General features: G+C 52.4%; 4 protein-coding genes across 5 annotated transcripts in view; 1 reads left to right on the forward strand and 3 right to left on the reverse strand.

The window, feature by feature from the left end:
- Window positions 1-3,604, reverse strand: LOC117009775 (uncharacterized protein C6orf136 homolog). The gene is made up of 7 exons (XM_033084105.1): window positions 3,452-3,604; window positions 3,173-3,348; window positions 2,265-2,562; window positions 1,895-1,983; window positions 1,617-1,817; window positions 272-341; window positions 1-176 (listed from the first exon to the last, which is right to left on the reverse strand). The coding sequence occupies exons 1-7, from the start codon at window positions 3,602-3,604 to the stop codon at window positions 93-95; spliced, it is 1,071 nt and encodes a 356-aa protein (XP_032939996.1). The 3' UTR covers window positions 1-92.
- Window positions 3,605-4,325: 721 nt separating this feature from the next.
- Window positions 4,326-12,157, reverse strand: ATAT1 (alpha tubulin acetyltransferase 1). 2 transcript variants are annotated; one of them, XM_033084202.1, is made up of 11 exons: window positions 12,011-12,157; window positions 11,779-11,839; window positions 11,459-11,541; window positions 11,044-11,104; window positions 9,458-9,571; window positions 8,840-8,941; window positions 7,930-7,975; window positions 7,219-7,293; window positions 5,844-5,874; window positions 5,516-5,632; window positions 4,326-4,365 (listed from the first exon to the last, which is right to left on the reverse strand). In XM_033084202.1, exons 1-11 carry the CDS (start codon window positions 12,106-12,108, stop codon window positions 4,341-4,343), a joined length of 813 nt encoding a protein of 270 aa, XP_032940093.1. In that variant the 5' UTR covers window positions 12,109-12,157; the 3' UTR covers window positions 4,326-4,340. The 2 variants fall into 2 exon arrangements, with proteins under 2 accessions (XP_032940093.1, XP_032940092.1); XM_033084201.1 differs by lacking the exon at window positions 5,844-5,874 and having other exon boundaries at window positions 5,516-5,663.
- A 685-nt stretch (window positions 12,158-12,842) lies between these two features.
- On the reverse strand, window positions 12,843-14,946 carry MRPS18B (mitochondrial ribosomal protein S18B; the record flags this gene model as incomplete). Its single annotated transcript, XM_033084106.1, has 6 exons — window positions 12,843-13,096; window positions 13,176-13,235; window positions 13,350-13,416; window positions 13,868-13,936; window positions 14,646-14,743; window positions 14,841-14,946. Coding segments are annotated over 6 exons (639 nt in total), but the record flags the coding sequence as incomplete, so codon positions are not given.
- A 684-nt stretch (window positions 14,947-15,630) lies between these two features.
- The window catches only part of PPP1R10 (protein phosphatase 1 regulatory subunit 10), a 37,971-nt gene continuing 32,561 nt past the window's right edge, over window positions 15,631-21,040 (forward strand). The window contains 2 exon segments of the mRNA XM_033084107.2: window positions 15,631-15,680; window positions 16,094-16,692. The gene's annotated coding sequence lies outside the window, so the exon portion shown is untranslated.

The raw sequence follows: 21,040 nt of genomic DNA on the forward strand, positions 1-21,040 counted from the left end.
TCGTCCTTTATTCTGTACATTAACTTAAGGGGGGGGGAGGGGACAGGGGGAGGGGACACGAGGGACACTCAGGTGTCACCTCAGGTGTCACCTCAGGGCCGGCTCAGCGCCAGGGCCAGCGCCGAGGCCACCAGCAGCTTCTTGGGCTCGGGGACGGCCGTGGGGGCTGGCATCAGCTGGGGGAGGGGACACAGAGTCAGGGGACACCGGGGGTGGCACTGAGGTGTCCCCAAGGTGTCCCCAGGGTGTGGCCGGGTGTGGCCTCACTCACCTTGTCCACGCGGTGGCAGCGGATGAGGCCCTGGGAGTTGAGGAAGAAGGTGGAGATGGCGTCGTAGGACCTGGGGGGACACAGGGATGGCAGGAGGTGACACAGGTGTGACACAGGTGTGACATGGAGGGGCACAGGTGTGACATTGGGGGACACGGAGACACAGGGATGGCAGGAGGTGACACAGGTGTGGCACAAGTGTGACATTAGGGGGACACAGGTGTGACATTGGGGGACACGGAGACACAGGGATGACAGGAGGTGACACAGGTGTGACACAGGGATGGCAGGAGGTGACACAGGTGTGGCACAGGTGTGACATGGGGGGGACACAGAATTGACACAGGTGTGACACAGGGATGACAGGAGGTGACACAGAGGTGACACAGGTGTGACATTGTGGGGACACAGGAGTGACACAGGTGTGACACAGGTGTGGCATTGGGGGACACGGGGATAGCAGGAGGTGACACAGAGGTGACACAGGGTGACACAGGGATGGCAGGAGGTGACACGGGTGACACAGGGGTGACAGGAGGTGACACAGGGATGACAGGAGGTGACACAGAATTGACACAGGTGTGACACAGGGATGATGGGAGGTGACACAGGGATGGCAGGAGGTGACACAGGAGGTGACAGGAGGGGACACGGGGATAGGAGGAGGTGACACGGGTGACACAGGGGTGACACAGGTGTCCCTCACCTGAGCAGGGTCCGTTTGTCCCTCCTGTACCAGCGCAGCAGCAGCAGGTGCAGGGGCAGTGACACAGGGGGTGACAGGAGGTGACACAGGGATGGATGTGGGTGACACAGGGATGATGTGGGTGACACAGGAGGTGACACAGGAGGTGACACAGGTGTCCCTCACCTGAGCAGGGTCCGTTTGTCCCTCCTGTACCAGCGCAGCAGCAGCAGGTGCAGGGGCAGTGACACAGGGGTGACACAGGGATGGCAGGAGGTGACACAGGGGTGACACAGGGATGACAGGAGGTGACACAGGAGGTGACACAGGAGGTGACACAGGTGTCCCTCACCTGAGCAGGGTCCGTTTGTCCCTCCTGTACCAGCGCAGCAGCAGCAGGTGCAGGGGCAGTGACACAGGGGTGACACAGGGGAGACACAGGGATGATGTGGGTGACACACAGGTGACACAGGCGGTGACACAGGTGTGACACAGGTGTCCCTCACCTGAGCAGGGTCCGTTTGTCCCTCCTGTACCAGCGCAGCAGCAGCAGGTGCAGGGGCAGTGACACAGGGGTGACACAGGGGTGACACAGGGATGATGTGGGTGACACACAGGTGACACAGGAGGTGACACAGGTGTGACACAGGTGTCCCTCACCTGAGCAGGGTCCGTTTGTCCCTCCTGTACCAGCGCAGCAGCAGCAGGTGCAGGGGCAGCCCCGTCAGGCGCCACCGCGCCCGCACGCTCCAGTCCTCGGGGTGCCGCGTCAGCGCCAGCACCTCCAGCCTCAGGCTGGCAAAGTAACCCCAGGCCAGCGCCCTGCACAGAGCCACGGCCACCGCGTACATGGGACGGCCCCTGGGGACAGGGGGGACACGGCTGTCACCTCCCTGTGCCGCCAGCGGGGCCCCAGGGCCGTCCCCAGCGTCACCCACCGCGTGTGCAGGTGAAAGTGCTGGAACTGGAACTCCACGTCGGGGGCGTACAGGGAATAATCCGGGATCTTCAGGAAGAAATTTGGGAGCTGGGGTGGGGACAGGGGGGGGTCAGCGGGGGTGGTGGCACCTCCCCTCATTGGTGTCACCTCCCCTCATTGCTGTCACCTCCCCTCATTGCTGTCACCTCCCCCAATCCTGTCACTCCCCATAGTTTTATCACCCCTTCACCAATTTGCCCCCCCTCTCCTTGCTGCCCTCGCCATTTTGTCACCCCTCAATGTCCCCCCCATTGTCACCCCTCAGTGTCCCCCCCATTGTCACCTCGTCACCCCCCCAATTTGTCACCTCCCCCCCCCCATTTTGTCACCTCGTGCCGCAGTTTCTCGTGCATGGTGGCCAGGTGCTCCTCCATGGAGGGGGGGTTGGCCCGGGGTCCCGGAGGGGTCCCGGGGGTGTCCGGGGAGGGTCCCGGGGGAGGTCCCAGCAGCAGCCGGGGGGGGTCCCTGACATCGATGTCGTCCTCACGCCGCCCGTCCACCGTGGTGACCGGACCCCCGAGCCCCTCCAGCCCCCGGGGAGGGCTCCAGGGGGGCCGGGGCTGGGGACAGCGAGGGGGGGGGCAGCAGGGCCAGCGTGGGGCAGGGTCCCAGGGGGGGCTCCAGGTCCTGGGAATTGGGGGGAAATGGAGAAAAAAGGGGAATTTGGGGTCTGTAAGTGTGAAGGACACACCCCAGGGGATGGGTCTGAGTTGTTAAGGAGGGATCGGCCCCATGGAAAAAGGGATTTTGCCGATTTTGGGAGGATTTGCCCCATTTGGTTCCCATCAGCACAGAGCAGGAGCCCCGCCCCCAGCAGCACTCGATTTGCATAGCCACGCCCCGCCAGCGGCAAAACGAGAGAAATAAAGCGTTCTGATTTGCATAGCCACGCCCATCTTGTTTTCCACACTCCTCGCTATTTAAATAGCCCCGCCCACACAGCGCTCTCTATTTGCATAACCCCGCCCACACGGCGCTTCTATTTGCATAACCCCACGCACCCAATACTTTGTTATTTGTATAATCCCGCCCACCCAACGGTTCTATTTGCATAACCCCGCCCATCCAGCGATCGCTATTTGCATAACGCCATTCCCAAACAATCCCCGCCGTTATTTGCATAACCCCGCCCCTTCCCCGCACCCGCCACACCCCCAAACCCCAAAACCCCGCCCACTCTGCGGCCCTCTTTGCATAACCCCGCCCCCCCCTTTCCCCCTCAGCGCTCTCCCCTCACCTGCGGCCGCGCTCGGTAGCGGCGGCGCGGCGGGACCGACCCGGGCGCTGCAGCCGCTGCCGGGGCCCAGGCGCGGCCGGGCCGGAGGCGGACGGCGGCGGTGACGGTGGCGGTGACGTGCCGGTACATGGCGGCCACCCCGTCCCGCTGGTCGCTGTCGCCGGTGGCGCTGCCGCCTCCTCTTCCCCTCACGCCGGGCGCTCGTTCCGCGCCTGCGCGGCGCCGCGCGCGCTTCCCCCTCTGAGCGCAGCGCGCATGCGCGGAGCGCGGGAAGGTGACCCGGAGCCGGCTGCGCATGCGCGGTGCTGCCGCGCTGGCTCCGCCCACCCGCCGTTCATTCATGTGGGAGCGGAGGGGCGGGGCCTCGCGGAGGGAACCAATAGGAAGCGCTTTCTCACGCTCGTGGGCGGGATCATTGCTATATATGGGCATAGTAGTAGATAAGCCACGCCCACACGCGGAAAAGACGGAAGGAAGGAGCCAAAGGTCGGAGTCGCCGATTTATTGAAATGGCCCCAAAAAACGGGGCGGGGAAGGGGGGCCCGGGGGGTTGTGGGGTGGGAACTGGTCCCAGTGGGGCGGGAACTGGTCCCAGTGGGGCGGGAACTGGCTCCCAGTGGAGTTATGGGGTGGGAACTGGTTCCCAGTGAGGTTGTGGGGCAGGAACTGGTCCCAGTTGAGTCGGGACCTGGTTCCCAGTAGGGTTATGGGGCAGGAACTGGTTCCCAGTGTGGTTATGGGGTGGGAACTGGTTCCCAGTAGGGTTATGGGACAGGAACTGGTTCCCAGTAGGGTTATGGGACAGGAACTGGTTCCCAGTGGGGCTGTGGGGCAGGAACTGGTCCCAGTTGAGGTGGGATTTGGTTCCCAGTGTGATTATGGGACAGGAACTGGTTCCCAGTAGGGTTATGGGCAGGCACTGGTCCAGGTTGAGGCTTCCAGTGGGGTGGGAACTGGTCCCAGTGGAACAGGAACTGGTTCCAATGGGGTTACTGGTCAGGAACTGGTCCCAGTTGAGGCAGGAACTGGTCCCAGTTAAGTCAATGGCGGGGGGTCAGTGGCCAGAATGGGGGGGTCAGTGGCCATAGAGGAGGGGTCAGTGGCCATGGGGAGGGGTCAGTGGCCATGGGGGGGGTCAGTGGCCGTGGGGGGAGGGGCTGGGGGGAGCTCAGCGGCCGACACGTCCCAGGGAGCTGTGGGGGGAGGGGGAGACGCTTAAACTGAGCCTAAAACCGAGCTCAAAACCCCTGAAAGGGAGCCCAGAACTCATCCCAAAGCTGAGCCCAAAGTGGAGCCCAAACCAAACCTGAATGTCAGCCCAAAGTGAGCTCAAAGCCCGGCCTAAGCCAAACCCAAACTGCCCAAAACTGAGCCCAAAACTGAGCCCAAAACTGAGCCCAAAACTGGGCCCAAAGTGAGCTCAAAGCCCAGCCTAAGTCAAAGCCCAAACTGCCGAAACCAAACCCAAAACTAGGCCCAAAGCCAGCTCAAAGCTTGACCTAAGCCAAACCCAAACTTCCCAAATAGAACCCAAAGCTGGGCCCAAGTAGAACCCAAAGCTCAGTCCAGAACTGAACTCAAACCCGTCCCAAAGCCCATCCCAAGCCCATCACAAACCCAAAGCCCAGCCCAAAGCCCATCCCAAACCCAAATCTATCCCAAACTAACCCAAATCAATCCCAAACCCAAACCCAAATCCATTCCAAAGTCCAGTCCCAAACTGATCCCAAACCCAAAGCCCATCCCAAACCCAAACCCATCCCAAAGCCCAGCCCCAAACTGATCCCAAATCCATCCCAAACTGATCCCAAACCCAAATCCAAACCCAAACCCGTCCCAAGCCCATCCCAAACTGATCCCAAACCCAAACTGATCCCAAACCCATCCCAAACCCAAACCCAAACTGATCCCAAACCCAAACTGATCCCAAACCCAAACCCCATCCCAAACCCCATCCCAAACCCATCCCAAACTGATCCCAAACCCAAACCCAAACTCATCTCAAACCCAAACCCAAACCCCATCCCAAACCCAAACTGATCCCAAACCCAAACCCATCCCAAACCTAAACCCTGATCCATCCCAAACCCAAATGCAAACCCAAACTGATCCAAAACCCAAACCCAAACTGATCCCAAACCCCATCCCAAAACCATCCCCATCCTAAAACCATCCCCATCCCAAATCCAAGCCCAAATCCATCCCAAACCAACCGAAATCCACCCCAAACCCCATCCCAATCCCATCCCCATCCCAACCCCATCTCAAACCTGAACCCATCCCAAATCCATCTCAAACTGATCCCAACCCCAACCCCAAAGTCCATCCCCCACCCCCCCGTACCTGGCTCTGCGCGGGGCGGGCTCGGGGGGGCTCTGGGCGTCGCCCCCGGGGCTGTCGCGGCGCAGCAGGAACGGCCGCAGGGAGCCCCGCACCGGGGAGCCCCGAGACAGGTTAAAGGGCCAGGGGGGCTCCGCCTCCTCACGCAGAACTGGGGGGACAGGGACACACCCAGGGGTCAGACACACCTACTGACCACACCCACTGACCACACCCATGGACACACCCACTGACCACACCCACACTGACCACACCCACTGACCACACCCATGGACACACCCACACTGACCACACCCATGGACACACACACTGAGCACGGCCATGGTTAAAGGGCCAGGGGGGCTCGGCCTCCTCACGGAGAACTGGGGGGAAAAACACCCACTGACCACACCCACTGACCACACCCATGGACACACCCATGGACACACCCACTGACCACACCCACACTGACCACACCCACACTGACCACACCCACACTGACCACACCCACACTGAGCACGGCCAGGGTTAAAGGGCCAGGGGGGCTCAGCCTCCTCACGGAGAACTGGGGACACAGGGACACACCCATGGACACACCCACTGACCACACCCATGTACACACCCACTGACCACACCCACTGAGCACAGCCATGGTTAAAAGGCCAGGGAGGCTCGGCCTCCTCACGCAGAACTGGGGACACACCCAGGGTCACACCCAGTGACCACACCCACACTGACCACACACACTGACCACACCCACACTGACCACACCCATGACCACACCCACACTGAGCACAGCCAGGGTTAAAGGGCCAGGGGGGCTCGGCCTCCTCACGGACAACTGGGGACACACCCAGGGGTCAGACACACCCACACTGACCACACCCACTGACCACACCCATTGACCACACCCACTGACCACACCCACTGAGCACAGCCATGGTTAAACGGCCAGAGGGGCTCGGCCTCCTCACACAGAACTGGGGGGGGGGGAAACACCCACTGACCACACCCATGACCACACCCACTGACCCACCCACACTGACCACACCCACACTGACCACACCCACACTGACACACCCACTGACCACACCCACATTGACCACACCCACACTGACCACACCCATTGACACACCCACTGACCACACCCACACGGACCACACCCATGGATACACCCATTGACACACCCACTGACCACATCCACATTGACCACACCCATTGACACACCCACTGACCACACCCACATTGACCACACCCATTGACACACCCACTCTGACCACGCCCACGCTGACCACACCCACTGACCACACCCATTGACACACCTACACTGGCCACACCCATGATCACACTGACCACACCCATGGACACACCCAGGATCACAGCCACACTGACCACACCCAGTGACACACACCCAGTGACCACACCCATACTGACCACACCCATGGACACACCCACACTGACCACACCCATGACCACACCCATGGACACACCCACACTGACCACAACCATGACCACACCCATTACCACACCCACACTGGTCACACCCATGACCACACCCACTCTGGCCACACCCAGGACCACACCCATGGATACACCCACACTGACCACACCCACACTGACCACACCCACTGATCACACCCATAACCACACCCACACTGACCACACCCAGGGTCACACCCATGACCACACCCACTCTGACCACGCCCCCGGCCCCGCCCGTGTCTCACAGTCGCGCTCGCTCAGTGAGTACGGCTTGATCGGCTCCTCCGGCCGCGGCCGCGGGAACGGGCGCCGGGCAGGGGCTGCAGGGAACCAAAATTACCTCAAAATACACCCAAAATACACTCAAAACACACACAAAATTCATCCAAAATTATTTCAAAATACAGCCAAAATTCATCCCAAAATACACCCAAAATATACCTAAAATGCACTCAAAATACACACAAAATTCGTCCCAAAAAACACCCAAAATCCATTCAGGAATACACCAAAATCCATACCAAATACACCTAAAATATACCCAAAATTATCCTAAAATGCACCCAGAATTAATCCCAAATCCATCCTAAAATACACCCAAAATATACCCAAAATACACCCAAAATTCATCCTAAAATACACCCAAAATACACCCAAAATTATCTCAAAATAGACCCAAAATTCATCCCAAATCCATCTTAAAATATACCCAAAATCCACCCAAAATCCACCCCAAAATCCCCTCCAAAATTCACCCAAAATTTTTCCCAAAATCTTCCAAATCCACCCCAAAATGAATCTCAAAATTCTTCCCCAAATCCTCCAAATCCACCTCAGAATCCACCCAAATCCACTCAAAATTTGTCCCAAAATCCCCCAAATCCACCCAAGGAATTTGGAATCTGCCAAGAGATTTTTCTGGAAAAAAAATCTGAAAATTTCAATCCCAAACTCACCGGTTCTGGTGGAGAAAAATCCCTCAAAAATGACAAAATTGTTCACCTGGGAGAAGAGAGAATAACAAATTCCATTTTTAATTTTATTTTAATTTTTGCTAATTGAATTTCCCTGCTTTTTTCATACCTATAAACAAACACAAAAATTAAACTTGAGTTTTTTTCGTGATTTCCATACATTTAACTCAAAATCAAGCACTTAATTTATTTTATTTAAGTTAACTTATTTTAATTTAATTCAATTAACTAATTTCATTTATTTTATTTTATTTTATTTATTTAATTTACAATAAAATGTTTTTATTTTCTTTTCCCCACCTGTGGGATAAGGTTACAGAGCCCAAATGTTTAATTTAATTTAATTTAATTTAATTTAATTTACAATAAAAACAAAAAAATATTTTTATTTCTTACACAACCTGAGGAATGAGGTCCCAGACCCCAAAATGTTTTTACTTTATTTTATTTTATTTATTTAATTTGCAATAAAATTATTTTCTTTTCCCTACCTGAGGAATGAGGTCACAGAGCCTGAAATGTTTTAACTTTTATTTAATTAACTTAATTTATTTTATTTATTCATTTTATTTATTTAATTTCCAATAAAAACAATAAAATATTTTTATTTTTCTTTCCCACCTGAGGGATGAGGTCCCAGAGCCCGAAATGTTTTAATTTAACTTCATTTAATTAATTTAATTAATTTATTTATTTTATTTTATTTATTTAATTTCTACTAAAAATAATAAAATATTTTTATTTTTCCCTTTGCCCACCTGAGGGATGAGGTCCCAGAGCCCGAAATGCTTTAATTTAACTTTATTTAATTAATTTAAATTTTTTTATTTTATTTTATTTATTTAATTCCCACTAAAAATAATAAAATATTTTTATTTTTTGCTTTGCCCACCTGAGGGATGAGGTCCCAGAGCCCAAAGTGTTTTCTGAGGAACCCCAGGAGTTTCTCTGAGGGTCTGTCCACCGCCAGCTGCTCGGGCCGCACCCGCTCCCGCTACAATTTTGGGGTAATTTCAGCAAATTTGGGGCAATTTCAGGCTCCACCAACCCCCAAATTCCCATTTTCCCCAAATTCCCTTTTTTTTCTCCCAAAAAAATCCCATTTTTTCACCCTAAAATTCAATTTCTTGCCCCCAAAATCCAATTTTTTCCACCCAAAATCCCATTCTTTTAACCCAAAAATCCCCATTTCTCCTCCAAAAAAATCCCTTTTTTCCCAAAAAATCACTTTTTTCCCCCCAAATCCCCATTTTTTCTCCCGAAAATTTCCATTTTTCCTCCCAAAATCCCCATTTTTCCCCCCAAATTGCTTTAATTTTTTCCCCCAAATCCCCATTATTTTCCCGCCAAAATCTCCATTTTTTACCACGAAAATCCCCACTTTTTTCCCAAAAAATCACTTTTTTCCCCCCAAACCCTCATATTTACCCCCAAAACCCCCATATATTTTCCCCCAAAAATATTAATTTTTAATTTTTTTGCCCAAACTCCCCATTTTTTAACCCCAAACCTTCAGCATCTCCTCAAAGAGCTCCCGGCCCAGCCCCCGGCGCTGCTGGGACTCGTGGATGTAAAAATCCAAAACACAAAGAGGCTCGACCTGCAGGTGGGCCCCAGCACGGTCCTGGCAGGGACATAAAAATGAAATAAATGGGACCCAAATCCTGAGGGATTTACCCCAAAATCCCATCCAGGTCCTGGCAGGGAAATAAAAACACAACTGAGACACCAAATCTCGCGAGATTGACCCCAAATCCCGCGGGATTCACCCCAAATCTCGCGGGATTCACCCCAAATCTCGCGGGATTCACCCCAAATCTCGCGGGATTCACCCCAAATCTCGCGCGACTCACCCCAAATCCCGCGCGACTCACCCCAAATCCCGCGCGACTCACCCCAAATCTCGCGGGATTTACTCCAAATCCCACGCGATTCAGGCCCAATCTCGCGCGATTCACCCCAAATCTCGCGCGATTCACCCCAAAACACAAAGAGGCTCGGCCTGCAGGTAGGCCCTGGCACGGTCTTGGCAAGGACATAAAAATGAAATAAATGGGACCCAAATCTCGCGGGATTCACTCCAAATCTCGCGGGATTCACCCCAAATCTCACGGGATGCACCCCAAATCTCGCGCGACTCACCCCAAATCTCGTGGGATTCACTCCAAATCCCACGCGATTCAGGCCCAATCTCGCGTGATTCACCCCAAATCTCGCGCAATTCAGGCCCAATCTCGCGGGATTCACTCCAAATCCCGTGGGATTCACCCCAAAACACAAAGAGGCTCGGCCTGCAGGTAGGCCCTGGCACGGTCTTGGCAAGGACATAAAAAAGAAATAAATGGGACCCAAATCTCGCGGGATTCACTCCAAATCTCACGTGATTCACCCCAAATCCCGTGCGATTAACCCCAAATCTCGCGTGATTCACCCCAAATCTCGCGCGATTCACCCCAAATCCCGCGCGATTCACCCCAAATCCCGCGCGATTCACCCCAAATCCCACGCGATTCAGGCCCAATCTCGCGTGATTCACCCCAAATCCCGCGCGATTCACCCCAAATCCCGCGCGATTCACCCCAAATCCCGCGCGATTCACCCCAAATCCCGCGCGATTCACCCCAAATCCCGCGCGATTCACCCCAAATCCCGCGCGATTCACCCCAAAACACAAAGAGGCTCGGCCTGCAGGTAGGCCCTGGCGCAGTCTTGGCAAGGACATAAAAATGAAATAAATGGGACCCAAATCTCGCGGGATTCACTCCAAATCTCGCGGGATTCACCCCAAATCTCACGGGATGCACCCCAAATCTCGCGCGACTCACCCCAAATCCCGCGCGACTCACCCCAAATCCCGCGCGACTCACCCCAAATCTCGTGGGATTTACTCCAAATCCCACACGATTCAGGCCCAATCTCGCGTGATTCACCCCAAATCTCGCGGGATTCACCCCAAATCTCGCGGGATTCACCCCAAAACACAAAGAGGCTCGGCCTGCAGGTAGGCCCTGGCACAGTCTTGGCAAGGACATAAAAATGAAATAAATGGGACCCAAATCTTGCAAGATTCACCCCAAAATCCCGTCCCAGTCTCACCAGCAGGAAAAGTTTCTTGTAGCCAACTTTGAGGAACCCGAGCACGGCGCCTCTGGGGGGGCTGGGGGGAAATTTGGAGGGGGGTTAAGACATTTTGGGGGGATTTGGGGGATTTGAGGAGAATTCAGGGGGGATTGGGGAGATTTTGGGGGGACTTAGAAGGGGAAAGGAGGATATGAGAGGGAAATTTGGGGGGTTTAGGGGGATTTGAATGATCCTGGGACGTCTCAGGGATTGGAGTGGGGTCTGAGGGGGCTCTTGAAAGGAAATTTGGGGGGATTTTGGGGATGTATTTGGGCTATTTTAGGGAATATTTTGGGATGATCTTGGAGATATTTAGGGAATATTTTGGGATGATTCTAGGGATGTACTGGGGATATTTTAGGGATATTTTGAGGCGATTTTAGGCTCTCACCAGGTGTCCCTCAGGATGTACAGCACGTGCCGGTTGCTCTCCATTCGGGTCGCGCTGGTCACGGGGGTGGAGAGGCCCTGGGCCTGCCTGGGGGGACACGGGACCCCCCCATGACCCCCCCAGGACCCTCCGTGACCCCTCATTCCCTCCCTGGATCCCCTCAAATCCTCTGAGACCCCCCAGTTCCCCACTGGGACCCCCCATTTGACCTGTCATTGTCCCCAGAGACCCCCCAGGACCCCTCAGTGACCCCTGGGACCCCCCAAGCTCCACCCTCCCATTGTCCCCAGCAGCCCCCCAGTACTCCCAGTGCCCCCCACCTTGGCCGAGGCCTTGCCCAGTTCATCGATCACCGTCCTCAGCTGCTGCTCCAGCTCCTCCCTGCACCGAGGGGACACCAAGAGGAGCCATTGTCACCGCACTTTCCCCTCACAAAAACCACAAAAACCACAAAATCCTCAAAAAAAACCACCCCAAAATCGCGGGGCCCGCCAGTTTCCCGGCATGCCCCGCGCCCGCCCTTCCCGCCCTGCCCCGCGCGAACCCCGGTACCGTTTGACGGTGCCGCCGCGCCCCGCGGGCCGCAGGTGCTGATCCACGACGCAAAAGCGCTCGCCCAGCACCGGGGCCAGATCGAACGGGAACTCCATGATCGAGCCCCGGGCCCGGCCCGGCCCGGCCCGGCCCCGCCGCCGCCTCCGCCCGCCGGGCCCGGCCCGGCCGCCACCGCCACGGCCGCGCCCGGGCGGCAAAGAAACCACGCCCCCCGCGGGAAAGAATCAGCCAATCGCGGCCGGGCCCGCCAAACGCCGACCAATCGGTGTGCTCCGTTCTGCCGTCCTTAGCAACCGAGTCCCGCCCTTCGCAACCGCCAGCCAATCGTTGCCGCTGCCGCGCCCGTCTCTAGCAACCAAATCCCGCCCTTAGCAACCGCCAGCCAATCGCTGCTGACGATTTGACAGCTCTTAGCTACCGAGTCCTGCCCATGGCGATGGCTCACCAATGGCGGCCGCCCCTTCACCCACCCTCAGCAATCAAATCCCACCCATAGCAACCGCCGCCAAATCGTTTCCGCAGTCAGAAATGAAGCCGCGCCCCTTGACACCCCTGGACCAATCACTTCTGCTCTCCAGGGCTAAGCTCCACCCATGGCTCCTGTTCGCCCAATCGCTGCTGTCCCTTCTCGCGCCCTTAGCAACCAAGCCCCGCCCTCGTTAGCAACCAGCTTTTCGCGCCACAGCAAAGTATGACGGGAAGGATCCACCCTCTCTCCCGCAAAGCATTGTGGGATATATCCCCCCTCCCCACGCCGCCATTTTGGAGCCAGGCCGCCATTTTTACCTCGTGCCTCAGTTTCCCTGCTAAGTAAAAAGACAACTCTGAATGATTTTAAACCGTTTTATTTCCCCGACGGGCTTGGAGGGGTATCCGGGTAATTATCCTTGAGGAATCCTTGGTACAGGCGGCGCATCCGAGCCACTTTAGCGGCAGGAGGCTGCTGCCACTCGTACCAGGGGTACCAGGCCTGGCCCGGCCCCTTCAGGGCAGGCGCCGGTGGAGTTTTCCCCACAGCCGCGTGTTGGTTGGAGAAATCCTCCTCAGGGACTGGCACAAAAGGGACGTGGAGCCACAGGAGACCTGGAAAGGGGGGAATTGAGGGGTTTGAGGGGCAGCCAGGGAGGTTGGGAATCCCAAAAACCACAAACTGGGGACTCACCATGATCCTGGGCCTGGGCGATGGCCTGGGACAGGCGCTTGTGCTGCTGCATGCAGATCCCTGAGGGGAAAAGGGGACAGGGACACCCCGAGGTGAGGCAGGGACACAAAGGTGACCCCAAGGACACAAAGGTGACCCCAAGGACACAAAGGGGACCCTCAGGTGTCCCCTCACCTGTGTGGATGGGGTGGAAGATGATGCCGGAGTGGGGGCAGATGAACTGGTCCAGCAGCTTCACATTCTGGAGGGAGGGAAAAAGGGTGAAAAAGAGAAAAAATGGGTAAAAAAAGAGAGAAAAAGGAGTGGGAAATGGGATAAAATGGACTGAAAAACAGGGAAGAGGAAATAGGAATGGGATGGAAAGGTAGAAAACAAGGAGAAGAGAGGAAAGAGGGAAATAGAGTAAGTTTTAAACAGTAAAGTAACATAAGGAAGATGGAAAATTAGGGAAATTACAGAGAAAGAAGGGTAAAAGAGAGGGAAAAGGGAGAGGAGTGAAAGAAGTAAAAAAAGAACAAAAAAGGAATAAAAAAGAAGCAAAATTGAGTCAGAAAACAAGGAAAAGAAATAAACTACAAGGAAAGTAAATTAAAAAAATGAAAAGGGAGTAAAAAAGAGGATAAATGGGAGCAGAAGTAAAAGCAGGAACAGGGGATTAATGAATTCCCCCCCAGATTTGTCCCCAAACTCACCCGAAAATCCACGAGCAGGTTCCTGTCCCGGCAGATGGGGCAGGGGTTCCCCACGGGCTTCCCCCGGCGCTGAGGGAAAAGGGGATGGGGCCAGCCCCAGTCACTCCCAGTATGGCCCAGTCAGTCCCAGTGCCTCCCAGTAACCCCCAGAATATCCCAGTGCCTCACAAAGAGTCACTGAGAGGCCCCAGTACGCCCTAAAATGGCACCTGAGGTGCCTCAAAAGTGCTCCCAGTATCCTCCCAGTGCCTCCCAGTGTCGCCCCAGTCCTTTGAGTTCCCTCTCAAAACCCCCAGAATCCCCCTGAAATCCCCTGAGACACCCCCAGTGTGGCCCCAGTGCCTCCCAGTGTCCCCCCAGACCCCTAAGACCCCCCTAAGACATCCCTGAGGCACCCCCAGTACCCTCCCAGTGCCTCCCAGTCTCTTGAACTCTCTCCTGGAACCCCCAGACTCTCTAAGACACCCCTGAGCCACCCCCAGTGTGTCCCCAGTGCCTCCCAGTGTCCCCCCAGTCCCTATAAGACACTCCTGAAACCCCCTGAGACACCCCCAGTGTGTCCCCAGTGCCTCCCAGTGTCCCCCCAGTCCCTCGAGCTTCCCCCTGGAATCCCCAGACTCTCTAAGACACCCCTGAGCCACCCCCAGTGTGTCCCCAGTGCCCTCCCAGTGTCCCCCCAGTCCCTCGAGCTTCCCCCTGGAATCCTCAGACTCTCTAAGACACCCCCTGAGCCACCCCCAGTGTGCCCCCAGTGCCTCCCAGTGCCCCCAATGCTCACCAGACAGGCCTTGCGGGTGCGCTGGGGGGGCACCGAGCCCTTGTGGTGGCGGCGGTAGCCGTGCCACACCGGCTTGTCACCGTAGTTGGCTCTGTATTCTGGGGTGGGGACATTTTTGGGGGGGGGGGTTTTGAGGGGCTGAGGGACCCCCAAAACCCCCCTGGCGCCCCAAATTATCCCCTCCCCCACACAAACCTTCGCTCTCCAGGTACTCCCAGGGCCGGTCCTGGTAGGGGGAAGGGGGGGGCGGGGGGTCCTTGGGGGTTTCTTGAGTGCTGCAGAAGCGAGGGAAGTCCTGGGGAAACGAAGGTTATGACGTCAGAGTTATGTTCAGAGTGATGACGTCACTCTGGCCGTCCTAAAAAGGCCCGCAACGCTATATGACGTCATCACAATGCGGACAATGAAGTCATGCCCCATAAACCACGCCCCCTCCTCGACCAGCGCGCCCCCTAGCGGGAAGAAGCCGCCGCGCAATGACGTCACTCGGCCCGCCCGCCGCACGTGGCGCGCGCTGCCCTTCCCCCTCACCCCCCTCCTGCCCCTCACATCCCGAATCTCCCCACCCCCCAAATCCCCGCCGTCCCCTCCCGCCGCTCCCCGCCTCACCGGAGCCCACCGCGGTCTCCTCACGCCACCTCCTCCCGCCGCCCTTAGAGCCGCCGCGGCCCAGGCCAGCGCCATCTTCCCGCCTCTCCCTCACGCCCCGCCCCGCGCTGCTCCCTCACGCGGGGGCGGGGCGCCGCCATCTTGCTTTGCGGCCGCTCCCTTTCAAACCCCCATCTGGAGGCGGCTGCGCATGCGCAGCTCTCCCCCCTCCCTCTCCAAATTAAAACTGCGCCACACGGCCCGCGGACAATGGCGGGCGGAGGCCGCGCATGCGCGTTGAAGCCCCCGCGCAGGCGCCGTTGGGCGGCTCAACTGGCGGAGGGGGCGTGACCAGCGCGCGCCGAGGGGCGTGGTCAAGCGCGGGGCGTGGTCCGGTATAAAATGCTGCGTCCGGCGCTGTCGCCGCCATTCTGAGGGCTGGTCGAGGTGAGTAAAGAGCTACGCTGGGCCGGGGTATTTCGAGCGGGGAAGGGGGCGCGGGGTGTTTTTCCCTTTTTTTTTTGCTTTGGGGAGGCTTTTGACACGCCACGCATCGTTTATTTGGGAAAAAATGCGGCTCGCCCCGTCCCAAAGCCCCTCCGGGGCCGCCGCCGCCCTCATGTCTCCTCAGAGCTGAGCCCTTCCCCCCCCCCTTCCAAGGGCGTTTCCTCGTTATTTTTTTTCTTTTTTTTCCCCCTTTAAAACTCTAAATTCTCCCCGGGGATAACAGCTTCTAATCGTTTCGTGTCTTTTCTTCTTCGCTTCTAATTTCTTTTTTTTCAATTTTTTTCCCCTTTTTTTTTGTCGTTATGCCCATCCCCCACCTTCCCCCCCCTTTATTTTTCCTTTCCCCGCTCCAGGTTTGGTTGGTCTTGAGAGACGCCGTCGCCTTTACCACGAGAGAAAAACCAATACAAACAATACAAAATACAATACAAAACGCGAACAAAACAACAAAAAATATATATACAACAAAGAGGGGAAGGAAAAAAACAGGTTTTCTATCCCTCTTTGCCGTGAAGAGCCGCCGCAGCCTCTCCGTCCTTTGGACCGTCCTTGGAAGCCGTTCCAAACCGAAGGAAACTGCCACTTTAAAAAACATATTTCCCTCTTCTTTCCCCCCAAAAAACAAAGGCAAAAACTCACTTTTTTTTTCGAGCAAAAAAAAAAAAAACCCTGGCAACTTTTACTTTTTTTTTTTTTTGGTTTGTAGCTCGACCAATTTAGCTCGATCCACTCCTTTAGGGCTTTAAAAAAAAACAAACAACCAAAAAACCCAAGGAAAAAAAACCAACCCTTTTAAAAAGACCCAAAATACCCGTCAAGCTGCAAAAAAAAAGTTGCTGCGTTTTTTTTAAAGCCATGATTAAAATCAAACGAATTTTTTGGCTCTAACACCACCTCCAAATGCCAAAATCCAAACCTTGAAGCGCTGTCGGCTGAGAAAAAAAATTGGATAGTAAGTGTTGAATTTCCAGCAGGCTCCCCCTTAAAAAATACAAGAAAAAAACCCTTTAAAAAGCTGATTTTATTTGTCACAAAGAGCTAAAAAATAATGGGAGGAAGAGCCCCCCCCCCGGTGTGCTTTGAGGAGGACGTGGGCTGTGCCTAAAAGGTGGTGAAAGATGGAAATTTTGGGGGGATTTCGGGAGAAAAAAGCGGTTTCGGAGGAGGAGGAGGGGGTTCACGAGCAGCTCCCACGGTTTAAAAAAACAAAAATCCCACAAAAAATACCAGAAAAAACCTCCCAAAAAGCTGGAAAATGGCCCCTACCCCCCCCCAAAAAAAAAAAAAGAAAAAGCCAAACCCGAAAAAACTCGCGCGGTGGGGGAGACGGAATTTCGGGAATTTGGGGTATTTGGGGAATTGTCGGGGCATTCCCGGCGAGCAATCTGTACATAAAGATTGCAAAAAAAAACCCAAAAACGGGGAGGAGGGGGAGGAAAAAATACGAAAAAATCCGCGCGGGGGGTGGGAAGGTCTGGAAATTTCAAAAAAAAAGCTGATTTCTTTCCTATTTTTATTTTTTAGGTGCCATTTTAGGATTGTTTTTTGCGCTGAGAAACGCGGGGTGGGGTGGTGGCGGTGCTGGGGAGTGGGGGGGTGGGTGAAGGAAAATTTTAAAAAATTCGGGTTCGGGTGGAAATTTTGGGCTTTTGGCTGGCGGGGGGGTCGCAATCTAGCAATAAAGATTGCTAGGCAGGCCGAGCTTTTCCCAAATTCTGCTTTTTTTCCCTCAGAAAATCGCTTTAAAATGGTTCCCCCCCCCCCACTCCCCTCATAACCCTTCCTAGGCCGCTCCAAAATGGCGCCCGCCCTTTGTTTTCCACAATCCGGCATCTTTTTCCCTCATTAATTCCGCGGTTTTGGCGATTTTATTACAGCTCACAACCCCCCCCCCTTTAGTTTTTCCTAAACCCCTCATTTAATTTTGAGGGTTTTTTAATCGATTCTGTGTTTTTTAAAGGATTTTTAGTTCGTGAGGGGAAGGGGGGTTTAACAGATTTCTTTTTGCCTGTTGTGTCTGTGTGTGTCCCCCCCTCCCCCTTTCTTTTTAAACCCTTTTAAACCTTTTTAAACGTTTTAAAGTCTTTTTAAACCTTTGAAAAGCCCTAAAATTCCTCAAAAATCCTTCAAAACCCCCCGAATTTGGGACAATTCTTTTTTTCCTCGCAGCTCTAAAATGGCGCCGAGGCCTCGTTGTTGATGCCCCTCCCACCGTGGGGCCCCCCTTAAAATTCCATTTTTTTTCCCTTTTTTACCCCCCCCGAATCCCCCCCTCATCCCAAATTCCCTTTTTAAACCCCCCCTTCCACCCGCAGAACCAACAAAATTCTCTTTTCCACCTTTCTTTTTCTTCACAGGATTTTAATTTAATTTTTTTCCCTTTACTCTGTTCCCTTTTCTTGCTCTTTGAGGGGATTTCAGGGGGATTTGGGATGGGAGGGAGCAGCGTCCTGATAATTTTTTTTTTTTTTTTTTGATAATTTGGAATTTATCGTGACAGGGAAATGCTACCACTGGGTTTCACCCCCCCCCTTCCCTCACACACACCAAAAAACAACCAAAAAAAGGAATTTTGGGAGGGAAAACACCCCCAAAACTCCATTTTTTTCCCCGATTTTCAATGGTTTTGCCCCGTTTTTGCAGCTTAGGAAGCTTTACCTCAGCAAAGGGAGGGAACAGCCACAACCTGGGTAAGCAAAAAAAATCCTTTTTTTTTTTTTTTAATTTTTTTTCCTACTTTTTTTGGGCTTAATTCCATTTCACGGCCTTTGGATCCAGGGTTTTGAACCATCCAAAATTCCCTTTTTTTCTCCCCTTTTCCCTCTCCTGGTGCATGCAGCAATCGGGAGTTGGGATTTTCTTCCTTTTTTAGCCTCAAAATTTGTCAGATTTGGGTGAAAACCACAAAAATCCTTTCACAAAATTCAGATTTTTGGGGAACAAACCCATTTATTTATCATTAATTCCCTCCTTTTCTTCCCTGTGGTAGCATTTCCTAAATCCTCCCACCAAAAATGGCATTTTTGGGGGGGTAAAATGAGTCAAAAATGTTGTAAAAAGCGAATTTTGGGGAGTGGGAGGGTCAGGCCTTGACCCACCCAGTTCTCCCCCAATTTATCAGGTTAAGAATTATTCCCCTCCTTTTAAAAATTGAATTTTTTCCTTTTTTTGGGGAGATTTGGGGGGTCCTGAGCTCATTTAAGGGGGAACTTGGCCTGTGTGGGACCCCAAAAATGAGGGGGGGGGTCCCAAAAATTTGAATTTTGGGGGAATTTTGTCCCTCCCCCATTGCTGGGACCCCTTTTTGGGGGGATTTTGTGTCCCCCCCCCTCATTTTTGGGACGGGGTCAAAGGTTACAGCAAAATTTTGGGGTAAAATCTCCACATTTTGGGGTCAAATCTCCAAATTTTGGGGTCAAATCTCATTTTTTGGGAGGATTTTTGGGGGGTTTGTGTTGGTTTAACCTTTTCTTGTGTCTTTGCAGAGGGGGGGGCTTTGCCCTTTCCAAATTAATTTGTTAATTGTGAATTAATTAACACTATGGGCAGCACTTAATGAAGCCCAGCTCTCCAAAATTGAGATTTTCGTCTTAAAATTGAGATTTCCACCCCAAAAATTGAGATTTTTCACCCCCAAATTGAGATTTTTCACCCCAAAAAATTGAGATTTTCAAGCCAAAATTGAGATTTTCACCCCCAAAATTGAGATTTTTCACCCCAAAATTGACATCTTAAGAAATTTTTAACCCCTAAAAATCCTCCCCAGATCCTCCTTTTGTTCTCATTAATGAAACTGGGTCTTAATTAAGCTTTAATTAGTGGTGATTAATGATGGCAGAACCTGAAACCCCCCGGGAAATGTGAGGGGGGGGGGGTTTGGCCTTAATTAATGAGGTGTTAATTAATTGTTTTATTAGTCAGAGGGTTTAATTTTAATTTAATTAATTTATTTATTAATTGATTTAATTAAAATTATGCTCTGACACCCCCAAATTAACCCCTCATTAATTAACTCCTGATTAATTTAATTTGGGGGGGGGGGTGTTGTGGTGTGACCCCCTCTTCCAAACCTTTATTTTGCTCCTTAATTAATTAATTAACAAAAAAAAATTAATGAAATTATGGGATAAAATGTTAGAAATGACAGATTTTTGATTCATTTATTAGGTTTAATTAAATTTTAGATTTGGGGGGGTGTTGTGGTGTAAACCCCCCCCCTTCAAACCTTTATTCTACTCATTAATTAAACAAAAAAATAATTAAATTATGCAGGAAAACTGTTAGAAAATTACAGATTTTGGTCTTTTTTTTGAATAATGGGTTTAATTAAATTTTAAATTATAAATTTAAGGGAGGATTCAGGGTTTGTATCCTCATCCCTAATGTTAATATTTTAGTTAATTAATGAATGAATTAATTGATGAGGTCATTGGAGTGGCAAATTATTGAGATTACCGGGTAAACTGTTAGAAAATTACAGATTTTGGTCTTATTTTTGAATAATGGGTTTAATTAAATTTTAAATTATAAATTTGAGGGGTCTCAGGGTTTCTAGTGTTAATATTTTAGTTAATTAATGAATTAATCAATTAATGAGGTCATTGGAATGGCGGGGGACTCTGGGACTCCCTTGGGAACCCCAATTTGGGGCCAATTCTGAATTTTTTGGGTGATTTTCCAGCTTTTTGGGATGAATTTCAGCTTTTTAGGGTGAATTTCCTGGTTTTTGGGGTGATTTTCCTGGTTTTGGGGGTCAATTTCCAGATTTTGGGGGGTGATTTTCCAGCTTTTTGGGGATGAATTTCAGTTTTTTGGGGGTCATTTTCCAGCTTTTGGGGATGAATTTCAGATTTTTTGGGGTGAATTTCCTGGTTTTGGGATAATTTTCCAACTTTTTGGGATGAATTTCAGATTTTTAGGGTGATTTTCCTGGTTTTTGGGGCCTATTTCCAACTTTTTAGGGTGATTTTCCAACTTTTTTGGGTCATTTTCCAGCTTTTTGGGATGATTTTCCAGATTTTTGGGGTGAATTTCAGCTTTTTGGGGATGAATTTCAGCTTTTAGGGTGACTTCCCTATTTTTTGTGTCATTTTCCAGCTTTTGGAGGTTCATTTCTGGATTTGGAGTTGATTTCCCAGTCTTTTGGGGTCAAATCTTCTTTTTTCTTTGTGGTTTCTCATCATTTTAGGGGTTGAATTTCAGATTTTTAGGGTGATTTTCCTGGTTTTTGGGATGAATTCATGGTTTTGAGGTGATTTTCCATCTTTTTCAGGTGAATTTCCTGGGTTTTGGGGTCATTT

This window comes from Catharus ustulatus, chromosome 36 (assembly GCF_009819885.2).
Source record: "Catharus ustulatus isolate bCatUst1 chromosome 36, bCatUst1.pri.v2, whole genome shotgun sequence".
In the NCBI taxonomy this organism is placed as follows: Eukaryota; Metazoa; Chordata; class Aves; order Passeriformes; family Turdidae; genus Catharus; species Catharus ustulatus.

Bases quoted from the DNA above. Each gene is read 5' to 3' on its own strand.
- LOC117009775 (XM_033084105.1), bottom strand. From the start codon at position 3,604: ATGCCCATATATAGCAATGATCCCGCCCACGAGCGTGAGAAAGCGCTT. The intron at 3,349-3,451 runs GTCACCTTCCCG...GGGGAAGAGGAG, and splicing joins GCATGCGCAGCCGGCTCCGG to GCGGCAGCGCCACCGGCGAC. The intron at 1,818-1,894 runs GTGGGTGACGCT...CCCTGTCCCCAG, and splicing joins CACTTTCACCTGCACACGCG to GGGCCGTCCCATGTACGCGG.
- ATAT1 (XM_033084201.1), bottom strand. From the start codon at position 12,108: ATGGAGTTCCCGTTCGATCTGGCCCCGGTGCTGGGCGAGCGCTTTTGC. The intron at 9,572-11,043 runs GTGAGACTGGGA...TGTCCCTGCCAG, and splicing joins ACAAGAAACTTTTCCTGCTG to GACCGTGCTGGGGCCCACCT. The intron at 5,664-7,218 runs GTGAGACACGGG...CTGTCCCCCCAG, and splicing joins CTCACTGAGCGAGCGCGACT to TTCTGCGTGAGGAGGCGGAG.